At 55.5% G+C, this 12895-nt stretch overlaps 5 protein-coding genes across 5 annotated transcripts; 1 reads left to right on the top strand and 4 right to left on the bottom strand.

Moving 5' to 3' along the window:
• Nucleotides 1-170: 170 nt before the first annotated feature.
• On the bottom strand, nt 171-1796 carry CH63R_00837 (TAM domain methyltransferase; the record flags this gene model as incomplete). Its single annotated transcript, XM_018295812.1, has 8 exons — nt 171-240; nt 302-472; nt 552-995; nt 1064-1101; nt 1162-1316; nt 1522-1612; nt 1666-1695; nt 1752-1796. The coding sequence occupies 8 exons, from the start codon at nt 1794-1796 to the stop codon at nt 171-173; spliced, it is 1044 nt and encodes a 347-aa protein (XP_018164174.1).
• Nucleotides 1797-2530: 734 nt separating this feature from the next.
• Nucleotides 2531-2944, bottom strand: CH63R_00836 (Methyltransferase domain-containing protein; the record flags this gene model as incomplete). The annotated part of the gene is made up of 3 exons (XM_018295811.1): nt 2531-2798; nt 2825-2844; nt 2900-2944. 3 exons carry the CDS (start codon nt 2942-2944, stop codon nt 2531-2533), a joined length of 333 nt encoding a protein of 110 aa, XP_018164173.1.
• Nucleotides 2945-3950: 1006 nt separating this feature from the next.
• CH63R_00835 (TAM domain methyltransferase) lies at nt 3951-5595 on the bottom strand (the record flags this gene model as incomplete). The annotated part of the gene is made up of 9 exons (XM_018295810.1): nt 3951-4041; nt 4104-4274; nt 4337-4585; nt 4642-4874; nt 4945-5099; nt 5176-5217; nt 5270-5360; nt 5454-5483; nt 5551-5595. The coding sequence occupies 9 exons, from the start codon at nt 5593-5595 to the stop codon at nt 3951-3953; spliced, it is 1107 nt and encodes a 368-aa protein (XP_018164172.1).
• Nucleotides 5596-7006: 1411 nt separating this feature from the next.
• On the bottom strand, nt 7007-10031 carry CH63R_00834 (Carbon-nitrogen hydrolase; the record flags this gene model as incomplete). The annotated part of the gene is made up of 12 exons (XM_018295809.1): nt 7007-7134; nt 7196-7243; nt 7311-7554; nt 7648-7775; nt 7916-7929; nt 7989-8011; nt 8061-8536; nt 8610-8682; nt 8741-9250; nt 9313-9705; nt 9833-9910; nt 9978-10031. 12 exons carry the CDS (start codon nt 10029-10031, stop codon nt 7007-7009), a joined length of 2169 nt encoding a protein of 722 aa, XP_018164171.1.
• Nucleotides 10032-11972: 1941 nt separating this feature from the next.
• Nucleotides 11973-12233, top strand: CH63R_00833 (Pex2/Pex12 amino terminal region; the record flags this gene model as incomplete). The annotated part of the gene is made up of 1 exon (XM_018295808.1): nt 11973-12233. One exon carries the CDS (start codon nt 11973-11975, stop codon nt 12231-12233), a length of 261 nt encoding a protein of 86 aa, XP_018164170.1.
• Nucleotides 12234-12895: the final 662 nt, after the last annotated feature.

The following is a 12895-nucleotide window of genomic DNA, read 5'->3' as shown; positions in this document are numbered from 1 at the left end:
GATTTTGGTCTCTGGAATTGAGCAGCTTGGTTTGCCAGTTTTGTTCACTATGCTCAACCCAATCTTTTTGGCAAGACTTTGGCACCCATCCAATCTCTTTTTGGACACTATGTACTCTGTAAACCCACCCTCGTTCTCAATGCAACACATTCTCCTTTACTCGTTGAGAATCACTGGGACTCCGGCTGCGGAGGTGCCGGGGTGTCCTCCTTCTCGGGCTTGCGGCCGAAGATGCAATAGCTATCAAATCCGCATTAGTTGACGCGCATCCATTAGTGCAGAGACGTGGGCCGGCACTCACACAGGGCAGTACGCGTGGTAGCTCTTGTTCTTCAGGTCTTTTCGAACGTCGATAAGGAAAACGTTGACCTCGTCACGGGTCCAATTGAGAACGCGAGTGAACGGCGCCATGCAGATAGCTTCGAGGGCGGCGCCGAAGTTCTCCTGGGTCCAGTACCCGAGCTTCTTGTACCTAGATTCTGGTTTAACACGGGACGGGTTTCGTCGCTCTAGGCGCTATGGAGAAATTAGGGGAGGCGTTGCCGTCGTACCTCGGCTCCTTGGGCCATTCATTGTGCGGCCACTTGTACATCTGCATCTCGACATCGACGAAGCCGGCCTCGATCATTAGGTTCTTCAGCGATGAGACCTCAACATACTCGCGGCCCGACTTTTCGGATGCCTCCTTGAGCATATCAACGTATTTGATAATGGCGGCATCTTTTGGAAGGAGGTTGTCATCAGAACGCGGCATGACATCGGCATCTTGAAGCTCGAGGTATCCACCGGGAGTCAGGTTGCTGTCGCATGTCAGACTGGTAAGCAGAGTAAGGCGGATGCAAGGGAAGATGACTGACTTATAACATTTCTGAATATACTCCTTCCAGTTGTTGATGCTTGCTGTCATGAAGCGGCTATGGATGTATTCAAAGGGCAGTGAATACGTCCACTCTTCCTCGAGGTCGTCAACCTCGAATCGTACGTTTGGGGGGACACTGAGATCAAGGGTGAGTTGTCAGCACACTCTATCAAGCTGAGTTGGAGTAGACGTGGACTTCCGTACAATTCTGCCCGGGCAGGGGAGAGGTCGACACCTATGACCTGTATACAGCGTCAGGTTCACCGCAACTGCTGTTATCGGAGACGCTTTCCGAGACGCACCTCGGCCTCGGGATGCAAGTCACCAAAGTCCATGGCCCAGCTGCCGGTGCCAGTTCCGACGTCGAGAACCCGGCCGACCTTGGCGTCCTCGGCACACGGTGGTGCTAGGCCGAGCTTGTCATCGATGGTGTAGAGGAAGATGTCGTGTTGAAAGTCTATACATGGTAGTCAGTAAAGGGGCAATCCAGTGTGTCTCCAATACTCCAACTCAGTCACAATGTGGAAGGGGACAATGTACCTAGCCTCTCGCTCTCTGCTTCATCGTTGGGAGCATAATATTCTACAAGACATCAACACGTTAACAGACGGCGCGTCCTGGTCCCGGACAATTGGGGCTCCAATCCCCAGGGGCTAGCTTACTGCCGTCCTTGTATCGGTGGTAGGTTCTTCCGTTCTCGAGCCGGTGCTGATGAATGGAGCTGCTAAGACTGCTAGTTGATGAAACAGTTTGCTACATCGACGTCAGATGCGGAGCAGGGATGATGTCCCTGGGCATCAACTTACACCACCCTCCGATTGGCTATCTTCAGACTCCTGTACAAATGTTAGAGACGCCGCCATAAGTCTAGGGATGTGAGACATCGACACACCTCGTGATCGGCGGCGATCACAACCTCATGGTCGACCTCAGCCATGTTGTGTTTGTAGGTGGTCCCGGACGAACTGCGATTGGGCAGGGGTGTGTTGTTTCTGCCAGCGCGTTGATTGCGTTACATGTGAATTTACCGCTTCTACACCAAACAACAACCGTGAGCTGCAGTTTCTGAAGTAGTGAAATGAAGAGAGGACACTCGAAAGACCATTGGGGAAAAAACTGAGGGGACAACCATTGCTTTTTAAAGAATAGAATGGCTGGCGCCGCGACCCCTCCTTTCTGAGGAAGCAAACCAACATGCAAATGCGAGCCAACGGCGAAGTCACTTGTTTCCTCTATTGCAGCGTCGCATTTGTGGATATCTCCATTGTTGCAGGCGAATGGGAGCTTGAAGAACCCGTTGTCGAATGTGACAGCTCAGAAACCAATGCGGAAGGAGACAAGACCATCACCTGTCTTTCACCCTTCGACCCACGACAACGCGTGTATCCACAACTCTTGGCCTCAATCTCGACAACGCCTTTTTGTTTCCTCCCCCCAACCAATTGCAGCCGCCCTCAAGTGCCAGGTTCCTGTTGACACGGGAACGAGTCCACACACCATCAAAAAGCACCATTCAGCATCACTCTCCTAAAAGCCGGAATACCCAAAAACATCACCGGCATTGACCTGAAAAGGTGGGAGACAACAATTCGTGAGGTAAGCAACCTTGGCTCACGTCAAGCATTGCGACAAGAACATCTCGTCGTTGGGCGCATAATACTCTTGACGACATCAATTCGTTAGCAGATAGCGTGTCATTTCTGCAGGAGTTGAAAGGGGAGGGAGGGAGAGGTGTTCGGAGGCTATCTCACTGCCGTATTTGTATCGGTGGTAGGTTCGTCCATTCTCTATCCGGTATTGAAAGAAGGAGTTGCTGAGGCTGTAGGTCGAAGGAGCAGTGTTCTGGATTCGCGTCAGATGCGGGAACGCGACCGCGGGATGGAACTGTCCAAGCCGGTCGGTGTTGCTGGGAATTCGTCGCGGGGAGGGCATTGAGCACCTAGGGTTCGACTTACATCAACATACAATTCGATGTCGTCAGGTTCCTGCTTATACGTTACAGATGCTGTCGTGGGTTGAGAAGGTGAGTGTCAGACTTACCGCGCGATCAGCTGCAATCACAACCTCATGGTCGACCTCAACCATGGTTGCGTCGCACTACAGTCTTGCGAATTGCGACTAGACAGGGGTTTGCGTGCGTGCGTGCGTGCGTGCGAGTTGGTTGGTACGTTGGTTGCGGGTTTGTGACTTTGCGTGGATCGCCTACACTACACCAAACAACGATTGGGATCTGGAGACTCAATTGAAAGTGACGAAGACGGAGAGTCCCATAAAACCAAGCGAGAACACTGACAGGAAGAGCCCTTGCTTTTGAGGGCGGGAAACACTGGCTGGCCGAGAAACTGAGCCGACGAAGCAAACCAACATGCATATGCGAGCCGACGGCGAAGTCCCCCCCCCATTCGTTTCCTCTATCACAGCATCGCGGTGTGGAGTCTCCGGGCGAGTCCAACAGCCTGACCAACCTGTAATTGGGCAAATGGCCAGAATTGACTAGGGGAGGAAGACGGAAACCATTACCTATTCTCGCCGAGGCCGAAGCCAACGACAACGAAATGTATCCACAACTCTTGGCCTCCATTCTGACAGGAACAGCTCCATTCCATCTTCTCCTGGCTGAATGCCACATCAGTTCTACTAAAGGACGCACACTACTGAAAGAGAGCAGGAAACCTTGAGCAACCGGGCTCTCAACCCAACCCGACCTCAGCGTCGTATAATATATGCTACGGCCTGAGGCTTTATGTTTGTTTGATGTTCAGAACAAAGCCTTCAGTTGTGATCAGGTGGCGCTACGCGACGTGTTTCATTCTACTCAACGTTGCTGGCGAAAGACAACTAATACTTTGGAAATATGATCAACTCTCTTGCTGATAAGGCTTGGAGTCGAAAATGTGGCTGTCATCCAAACAGGGTATATTAAAGCATACTAGGCATTTATATGGGTGATGTTTGGGACGGTCATCGAACAACTTAATTCACACCAAATGGGTTGTGGGGAGAAAGAAAACTACACACTCTACCACATTGCCACGCCTTGACACGACTCCGTCCATAGATCGCTGGAACGGAGCGTATTTAGCCTTCGAGCTCACTCCGACTGGGCGGGAGACTCCGGTTGCGCAGGCGGGGGGGCTGGGGTGTCCTCCTTCTTCTCGGGCTTGCGGCCGACGAGGCAGTAACTGGGTCATTCACGTCAGCGCCGAGCAAAAGCCACGGATCAGGTAAAGAGATGGATACTCACACATTGAAGTAGGCGTGGTAGTTCTTGTTCTTCAAGTCCTTACGCACATCGATGAGGAAGACGTTCACCTCATTGAGGGACCAGTCAAGCACCCGCGTGAAGAGTGCCACGCACACGGCCTCGAGAGCGCTGTTGAAGTTCTCCAGGCACCAGAGACCGAGCGTTTTGTACCTGTCAGTCAATTAGCATGATAGGGACAGGTACTGCGAGGGCGACTAGATGTGTCACGCTACCTTTCCTCCTTGGGCCATTCGTTCATGGGCCACTTGTACTGTCGAAGCTCGACGTCAACGAAGCCGACTTCCTCCATAATGCCCTTGAGTGTCGGAGGGTCAATGAACACTCGACCTATCTTCTCCGAAGCCTCCCGGATACCCTCAACATACTTGGCCACAGCCCAGTCCTTGGGTAATGTATCATCGTCCGAGACTGGGTCGGGTTGGGTTTCGGTCATCTCGAGGTACCCTCCAGGCGCGAGGTTGCTGTTGTTTCTCTTGTCAGCCTAGAGCACCAGAGATGGCATGATGAAATAAAATACTCAAAGCAGTTCTTGATGTATTCCTTCCAGTTCGCTATACTCGCGTTCATGAACCGGCTGTGAATGTAATCGAACGGCAATGACTCAATCCACTCCTCCTCCACATCGTCAATCTCGAATCTGACGTTAGGAGGAACGCTAAAAGCGAACACAAAGTCAGAATTCTCAGGAAGCTCTCTGTTGGGCCGGACGGGAGGTGTCTTCTTACAACTCCTGCTGGGGGGGCGAGAGGTCTATGCCGAGAACCTAGGGCGCATGAGCTGGATAGTAACTAAAAGCGTTGTCACACAGAGGCCAACCTACATCGGCTTCAGGGTGCAGGTCACCAAATTCGATGGCCCAGACACCGGTGCCGGTGCCGACGTCGAGAACACGCCCGACTTTGGCATCTTCGCGGCAGGGCGGAGCCACACCAAGTTCTCCATCGAGCGTGTAGGTCATAATCTCATGTTGCAGGTCTAGCCCGTGGGGTTTTAGCTCAAGCCCATGAGAGCCACTGAAAGCGGGTCGCCATCAGAGAAAGAATGTACAAACCTAGTCTGTCGCTTTCCCTTGCATCGTTGGGGAAGATGTATTCTGTCTCGGGTCAAAACGCGTTAGGGAGTAGAGGCAATCAAGTCCAACTCACTGCCATCCTTGTACTTGTGGTAGGTTCTACCATTCTCAATACGATACTCCAGGATGGAGCTGCGGATGCTGGTGCTTGATGAAACGACGCTCTGCAATTATTATTACGACATGGACAAAACACACAGCAGAACATCGCTTTTGGGAGTTTTCTGGAGGGCTCCAGAGATTTGCAAGAGACTAACCTCGAGTTCTGAAACGCCTTCGTCAGAGACCTACACAGTAAGGACGATGTTAATTGTCACGTTGGTTGTTGTCAAATGGGCCTTGCGAGTAAAATACCTCGTCTTCAGGAACAAGCACAACCGTGTGGTCGGGTTCAGCCATGGCTGTTTAGGTGTAAAGACCAAGTGCGTGGTGTTGGCCGAGCTGTGGATGTATTGCTCGAGTGTTCCAGCGTCAATGCAACCCCCGAGGTTGAAGCTCAAGTGATAGGTAACAGTAAATGTAAACGATCTCTGGGTAGGCGAGGGGGAGAGGGGCTGGGGGCTTTTCAATCATGCATCAGGACACGTCGATCGCCACCAAACCCCCTCACTTTATGGCCTGTGTGATGGTAACCAAGCAACCGAGTTCCCAGCCGAGGAAACCAACATGCATATGCAGGACATGGGGAAGTTGCCCCTTTGAGCCGTTGCAGCGTTGTGTGTGGAGCTCTGAGGCATCTCAAGCGAATGAGAGCGAGGATGGGAGTGCCAATTTGCGATAACTCACAAGTGAACGCGTGAAAGAGCGAACTCGTCGCCTGTTTGATTCGTGTTTCCGTATGCTACAGACCTTGAGGATTCTTGGCTCGGGTCCAGACCCTGTGTCCGATTTCTAGGATACGGCAGCTTGTGACACGCTGGTCATAATGTGCGTAAGGACTATTATGGGAGCCAGCTTGAATGGGTAAACTTAGCGGGAACGGACTGCATTGTTGCGTGTTGGTAAGCTATTGCTGACATTGGATGAGCTGGTGCTGTCGCTGCAGCAGGATAGGTATGTGGCTCACAGCCACCGCAGCCACAATGGACATGTGATATCATGGGAGCACTGTTCAATCTCTCATGTCTGAAAAGATCGCTTTTCCACCAAAACACTCTTCTTTTCAGTACCTGAAATCCCCGACCGGGGTCCAAAAGATGTGGTGCTAGAGTGGCTAATGGAAGTGACGAGAACAATACGTCCAAACGTACCCGGGCACTGTGCAAAAAATCGCCCACCAACCATCTTGATATTTTGGCTACTCCCCTCAAGCCGCGGCGGTAGTTGAGGAACGATGAGAAGATCCGGGAAGGCGCGCCGCCGAACGCATCACCCACCGCCAACGAAGCCGCTGAGCCTCGGTAATCTTGAAACGGCGGCGGTACGGTTGACGCCGATAGTGATGGAGCTGTGGGGAGATTGAACGTGGGCGGATGCGGCTCGGATCGGGGCGGGTCGCGGCAGGAAAAACCGGGGGCGCGGGGGCCACGGGCACGTGGGATACAAGGTCCGTCGACCGGGACAGGGCCCCGTCGACGAAAACTCTACAACGACGAATCAGAGCCTCGCTTTCCGGGTCGTCTGGAATTCCCTGTGCACAACCAATGGGGGGGGGGATGTAGAATTGAAACACCGACGATGTTATGCGATTTTGTCTTGCCTCCAGAACTTCTTTCGAGACTTCTATTGTTGAATCCCGCACCAAAAAAAACTGCACGCCAGGCCGGGGTTTTATTATCCCGGCTGGGACCTTTGCAACCTATGTACGATTCTACGCCTTGGTCTTGGCTCTCCGCTTCTCGATCCTCTCGAGCTCGGCGTCGATCTTCTTGAAGCTCCAGCTCTTCCAGAATGGGGGGTATAGGAACGGGCGCAGGTCAAATCTGTTGTCGTCGGGTGCTTTTCGCACAATCAGCCGGGACACGGAGTAAGGGGGGGGGGTTCAAAAAGGGGATTTTACAGTAATCGTTGCAGTGAAGAGCCGGCGTGAGCGTCGTCATCTTGTGTCCTGTCCGCTGGTTAGATCTCTGCAGCATTTCATCTCGCATTAGCCTTAACACAGAGGGGGTGCTCACTGTTGATGGCGTAGAAATGGAAGAACTTCTTGACCTTGTCCGCCGTCTGGCTGGGCTCGTATGCCGGGGCGTCGTCTTCGGGCCCGCGCTTGCGGTCGATGCTCCAGTCGTGCACAAGGCGCTGGAACATGCCGTACGGGCCGAGCTTGTTGACCTTGCGGAGGCGGCCCATAATGGTGAGTTCCTGGTAGGTCATGCCCATGTCGACCTCGTCGCTCTGGACGTAGGTCTCCGAGATGGGTTCCTGTTCGCGGTTGCGTTAGCGGGTCACTCCCTGTGAGGCCGCAGACGTATTTCTCAAGTCACAGCCGTTGCGTGTAAATGAATGGCAACGTACAAGCTCTGCGGTCGGGACCGCCGTTAGGAAGTCGTGCAGGCAAGGGATGTTAAAGTCCTTCTCGGCCCAGGCGATGAAGCGCTTGAGGTCGGCCTTGTCGATCGAGCCGATGGGGTTGATGTCGGCACCTAGGGCATGTTAGCTTACCACTGTCCCCAATGGCAAGGAGCTATCATCCTAGCGTAGCTCTAGTCTCATTGAATACGAGGCCGGTACAGCCAATGCCGGGGTCCTCGGTCGGTAGGTCGCGTCCGGGTTCCTGACTTACTGGAGCAATCATATCTACGACCATGTCAGCTGTTTTGCCTTCTCAAGAAATTCATAGACCATGGACCACTCACTTGGTAAAGTATCCTCGCAGAGACTACTCAAGTCAGTAACGGCACGGTAACTTGACAACACGGCCAACTCACCTCTCCGACGTTGGCACTACCCAACACAAGCAGACCGCCGCCACCAGGTCTGCCGCGGGCGGTGGGCAGCAGCTGGCCGAATTCGTACGCCGTGACCATGCGAATGCGCGCCTGGATGCACTGCAGCGTCAGGTTTTCCTGCTGGGTGCCGCCCTCGACCTTGAACCGGGGCTCGAAGTTGAGGGCGCTGACGGCGAGGCTCTTTTGCGCGTTGTAGACGTCATCGATGTCGAGGTTGATGTGGTAGCTGCCGATGGCCTCGGCGAGGTCCCGCGCGCGCTGCCGCGTCTCGGCCGAGCTCTGCGTCTTCATACCCATGTAGATGGTTGAGAAGATCTGGTTGCAGAGAGCCTGCGGCGTCTTGGGTAGGACGCCCTCGCCGTCGTACTTTGCGAGCCGCTTCACGTCCTCGATTACCTGGAGGTTGCCCTCCTCGACAGCCTTTATGACGATGCGACACATCGAGAACACGATTGCTTTTGTTAAAGTGTGTGGGTTAGTGACATTTCGGGCTGGAGGGAGGAGTCAGTCATGTCGACGGGTACATACTCGCTGTGGCGCATGAGTCAATTCCTCCGCTCAGGGGCACTAGGTAGCCTGCTGTACCGGACCTTCGGAGGTACTAGCGGGAAGACAAGAGTCAGTGATGAATGATAATCGAGCCGGGTCATATCACCTACATCCCACAAGTAGCAGCCGGCACACAGCGCAATCTCTTCCTCGACAGAGTAGAACTTGGGCTTGATAGGGGGCGAGGGTGTGATCATGATGTCGGCATCCTCGTCCTCGGAGCTGAGCTCGAAGGAGGTCTGGATCCTCTCGTACTTGGCGTCGGAACGCGCGGCCTGGAGACCGCGAGAGATGGCGGAGCGGTAGGCCCTGACCTCCTCGAGGTCGACGGTGGCGGTGATGACCTCGACGTCGTTGAGACTGAACTGCGAGCCCTGGGCGACGACGTCGCCGTTGACGAGGATCATGGCGGAGCCGTCGTAGTAGAGCCTGTCGCCGTCGCAGCCCTGCTGGTTGGCATAGAGGTAGATGCCTCCGCACTTGCGGGTGGCCTCCATGATGAGCTTCAGACGGGTGTCGAGCTTCTGCAGGGTGAAGTGCGAGCCGCTCGAGTTGGTGATGATCTCGACACCGTCGAGGCTCATGGCGATGTGCGGGGCGTTCGGGGTGAAGAGCTCCTCCTGTTTCGAGGATCAGCAAAAGAGGCCAAGGAATATGGCCACTATGGCCCTCAGTAACCTACGCAAGTCTCGGCGCCGAAGCACGTGTCTGGGGTCGACACGACAGCGTCGCCAAAGACGACGTGCGTCGCGCCCTGGATGTCCTGCAGGATGCGGGGCAGATGGTACTGCTCGGTCTGGCGCGGGTGCATCCAAGGGGTGAAATGGCGCATCTCGCGGTAGTTGCCGTCGTTGGCCAGCCACATCTTGGGACGGATCATGAGGATCTTGCCGTCCAAACACAGGACGCGGCAGTTGAAGCGCTGGTTACGGTGCTGCACCGGCATGCCGATGTCGAGGAGGATGCCGTAGCAGGTCTCGTCGAGCAGGATGCGGCGCAGCATCTCGAAGCAGTGCAGGTAGAGGTCCTGCTCGAGAAGGTGGTCAAGACACCCATAGCCGCAGATTTCCAGCTCCTATGTTGAGTGTCAGTGGTGCTAAGCACTGGACGAGGACTTGTCTCTGAGTCGATAGGGCCGTGACTATGCAACTTCTCAATTGGCATGGCCACAACCCCGATACAGGCGAAGACCAGAAACTCACCGGCCCGACACGCAATCGTGCACCAGCAGCTTTTGCCTTTTGAATACTCTCAACGATGCGGGCAGCATTGCCTTCCCACTAAGCCAAGCCTTGGTAAGTATGTGTCTCTCGTACGTTACAGCGCCCAAGACCTGCGGAGACTCACGTCCAAGGCCCACTGATTCAGCGAACAAGTCGCCACCGTAATGAGATGTCCCATGTTGCGAGATGAGTTGTCTGGCTCCCGGCGTTGAGTTAGACTGGTCTTGTGCGAAAGCCAACCGACGAGGGACTTTTAGTCGCGACTCACAGTGAGATTCGCAAAGCGGATCTGGATGCCCCTCGCGTGTAGTCGAGATAAGATTTTGGTGGTTGGGATGAACAGATGACTCATCCAGAAATTCGGACGAGTTCAAAAGTTTCCCCTGGGGTTGAAGTACTCGGCCGTTGGCAGATCTGGTTCTCAATGTTGTCTCCCAGTGATCTGAGACGTCGTCACTGTCAACTCGGAGAAGTCTCGGACAGGTTCGAGGTTGAGATTTGAGGGAAAACCCAGCAAGTGTTTGCAACCCCTCGTGCGCTATCGTGTGTTAGCACCCCCACATGAGTATGCAGCGATCTTTAACATCGCTTATCTACCTAAGCACCAAGAGAGGCTCACTTGGGCCTGTTAGTCCCCCTGCGATTCAGGCCCAACACGTGCAACCGAAATAACTCACAATTTCAAGTAGAAATAAAGACACCATGGCGATCGTTCCGACCCCAGAACGGCGTGTTCTACTTCTGTCTGGCGACTGTGCACCTTGTCGAAGCGCACTCCATCGTGGCAACCCCTGCCAGTACCCCCCGCCATCGAATCCCGGCACTTCGGCGCCGGGCCAGCCACACACGCTGGCGGGATGAGCGCTGACGTTTGCCGGCCGAGCTCCCCCCCAAGCTGCCCCGGCACTTGGCGCCAGCCAAAGCGCCTCGGCTCAAAGTCCAAACCTTCAACCACCAACACCCAGCATCGCAACTTCTTAACCTCTCTCTCCCACTCACGATACCACGACTCGACGACAATCCCCGACAAACGAAACCCACATAAACCAGACCTCCCGTTTCCCCACGAACTGCCCCATACGCAGACCCTCAATCGAGCACGAACTCTAAACCCTCAAAGAAAGCACGGCCAATCGCGCGCAATGCGCACGTGCAACCCTCCAAAATGACATCGGAATCATCGTCACCATCACCATCACGACACCCGACCCTTCCCTCCTCGCCGTACCCCTACGCCTCCGCCCCGGACATCATCCGCGCCCACCAGAAGGACGCCTACTACAAGGGCCACCTCTCCAACACCCTAACCTCCCTCCACCGCCTCCTCCTCGGCGCCCGCTCCGCCCACGCCTCAACGTCCCTCCACACCCTCCTCGCCGACACCCTCTACCTCGGCCTCACAACCTTGCCCGGCAACCGCACCCTCGGCGAGGAGTACTGCGACCTTGTCCAGCTCCACGTCGGCTCCGATCCCGAATCCCGCGACCCGGCCGGCGCCCTCCCGACCCTGCCCCGCCGCGCCGCCTACATCGCCTCCTCCGTCCTCCTCCCCCACCTCCTTGCTCGCCTTCTCCCCTCCGTCCGCGCCCGTCTGCGCTCCTCCCTCGAACGAATTGCGCTCTCCTCATCATCAAACTCCTCCTCTGCCGCCGCCGCAAAAAGCCCAGACTCCAGGCCGTCCGCCCGCGCCACCGTCGCTGCATACCTCCTCGCCAACCTCCCCTCCATCACCTCCGCCGCGCCCCTCCACGCCGCCACACTCGCAGTCTTCTATTTCACGGGCACTTACTATGAGCTCGCCAAGCGCCTCCTCGGCCTGCGCTACGTCTTCACCCGTCGCGTCCCGGACTCCCCCGACCGCGCCGGCTACGAGGTCCTCGGCGTCCTCCTCGTCGCCCAACTCGCCGTCCAGTCCTACCTGCACGTCCGCTCCACCATCTCCGAGCTCTCCACCACCCGCGCCTCCAATACCGCCGCCCGAGAGCGCGCCGCGGGACCCCACGCCGTCAACGTGTCCCTCGACGCGAACGCCTACGCCGCCAACACTGCCGTTCTACTGTCCGACGCGGCCGCGACGACGACGACGACAGCCCCCGGCGCCAAGCTTGACGTCGCCGCCATGACGCACACCCCCGCCATTCCCGACGCCGCCGGCGCGCGGTTCGACCTCTCCGACGACGCCGTCATGGCCTACATCGCCGGCGCCGCACAGCGCAAGTGCACGCTGTGCCTAGAGGAGCTCAAGGACCCGTCGGCGACGCAGTGCGGCCACGTCTTTTGCTGGGCCTGCATCGGCGACTGGGTGCGTGAGAAGCCCGAGTGCCCGCTCTGCAGGAGGGAGGCGATGGTGCAGCATATCCTGCCGCTGCGGGCTGCGTGACGTGTCTCGGTTGGAGGATAGGAAGGGCGGGGGGGGCAGGGCTGTTTCGCAAAAGCGTTCTTTCTGTTTAGCCCAATTAACATGCTGTTGCATCGGCGCTACGAAGACTGTACCATCATTCCGCGTCTTGTATGATCATTCGTCTCCAGTGAAGTTCGGAAGAGTGGGGGGGTGGTGGCATTTGTACATCGAAGGAGTTTCTATCAACGGATGGACAACGCAAGCTTGGGAGGTTTCCCCTTTCTTTAGTTCCCCCCTAAACAGTTCAGAGGCATTCGCGCATGGGATTTGTACAAGGCCAGGGGAGGAAAATTGACAGGATATATGTACCATGAAGCCAAAGTCGCAAACTTCCTCTCATCTCTTTCTCTCTCTATTTCTCCTTTAATTACCTCTAACTCCCCGTCCGAGTTCCAGTAGAAAATGCAGCGCGAACAGAGATATCGGTTGAACACTCCTACTCAATACAGACAAGATCGAAAGAAAGACGGCACCGTCTCATCGTTCCATGCTCACGTCCATCAAAGACCAGCTAGGAGCGTGTGGTTGTGGATGGACCGATGAGATTGGCATCAAAAATGTGAGAACCAGTATAGAAAGAAGTAATACGTCTCTGCCCCAAGTAGATCAGACCTTCACGGTCAAGCCCCACCCAATCTTCC

Source organism: Colletotrichum higginsianum, chromosome 1 (genome assembly GCF_001672515.1).
Source record: "Colletotrichum higginsianum IMI 349063 chromosome 1, whole genome shotgun sequence".
Taxonomy (NCBI): domain Eukaryota; kingdom Fungi; phylum Ascomycota; class Sordariomycetes; order Glomerellales; family Glomerellaceae; genus Colletotrichum; species Colletotrichum higginsianum.
The sequence above is the reverse complement of the archived record's forward strand: the minus strand, read 5'-3'. Positions and strand labels throughout refer to the sequence as shown.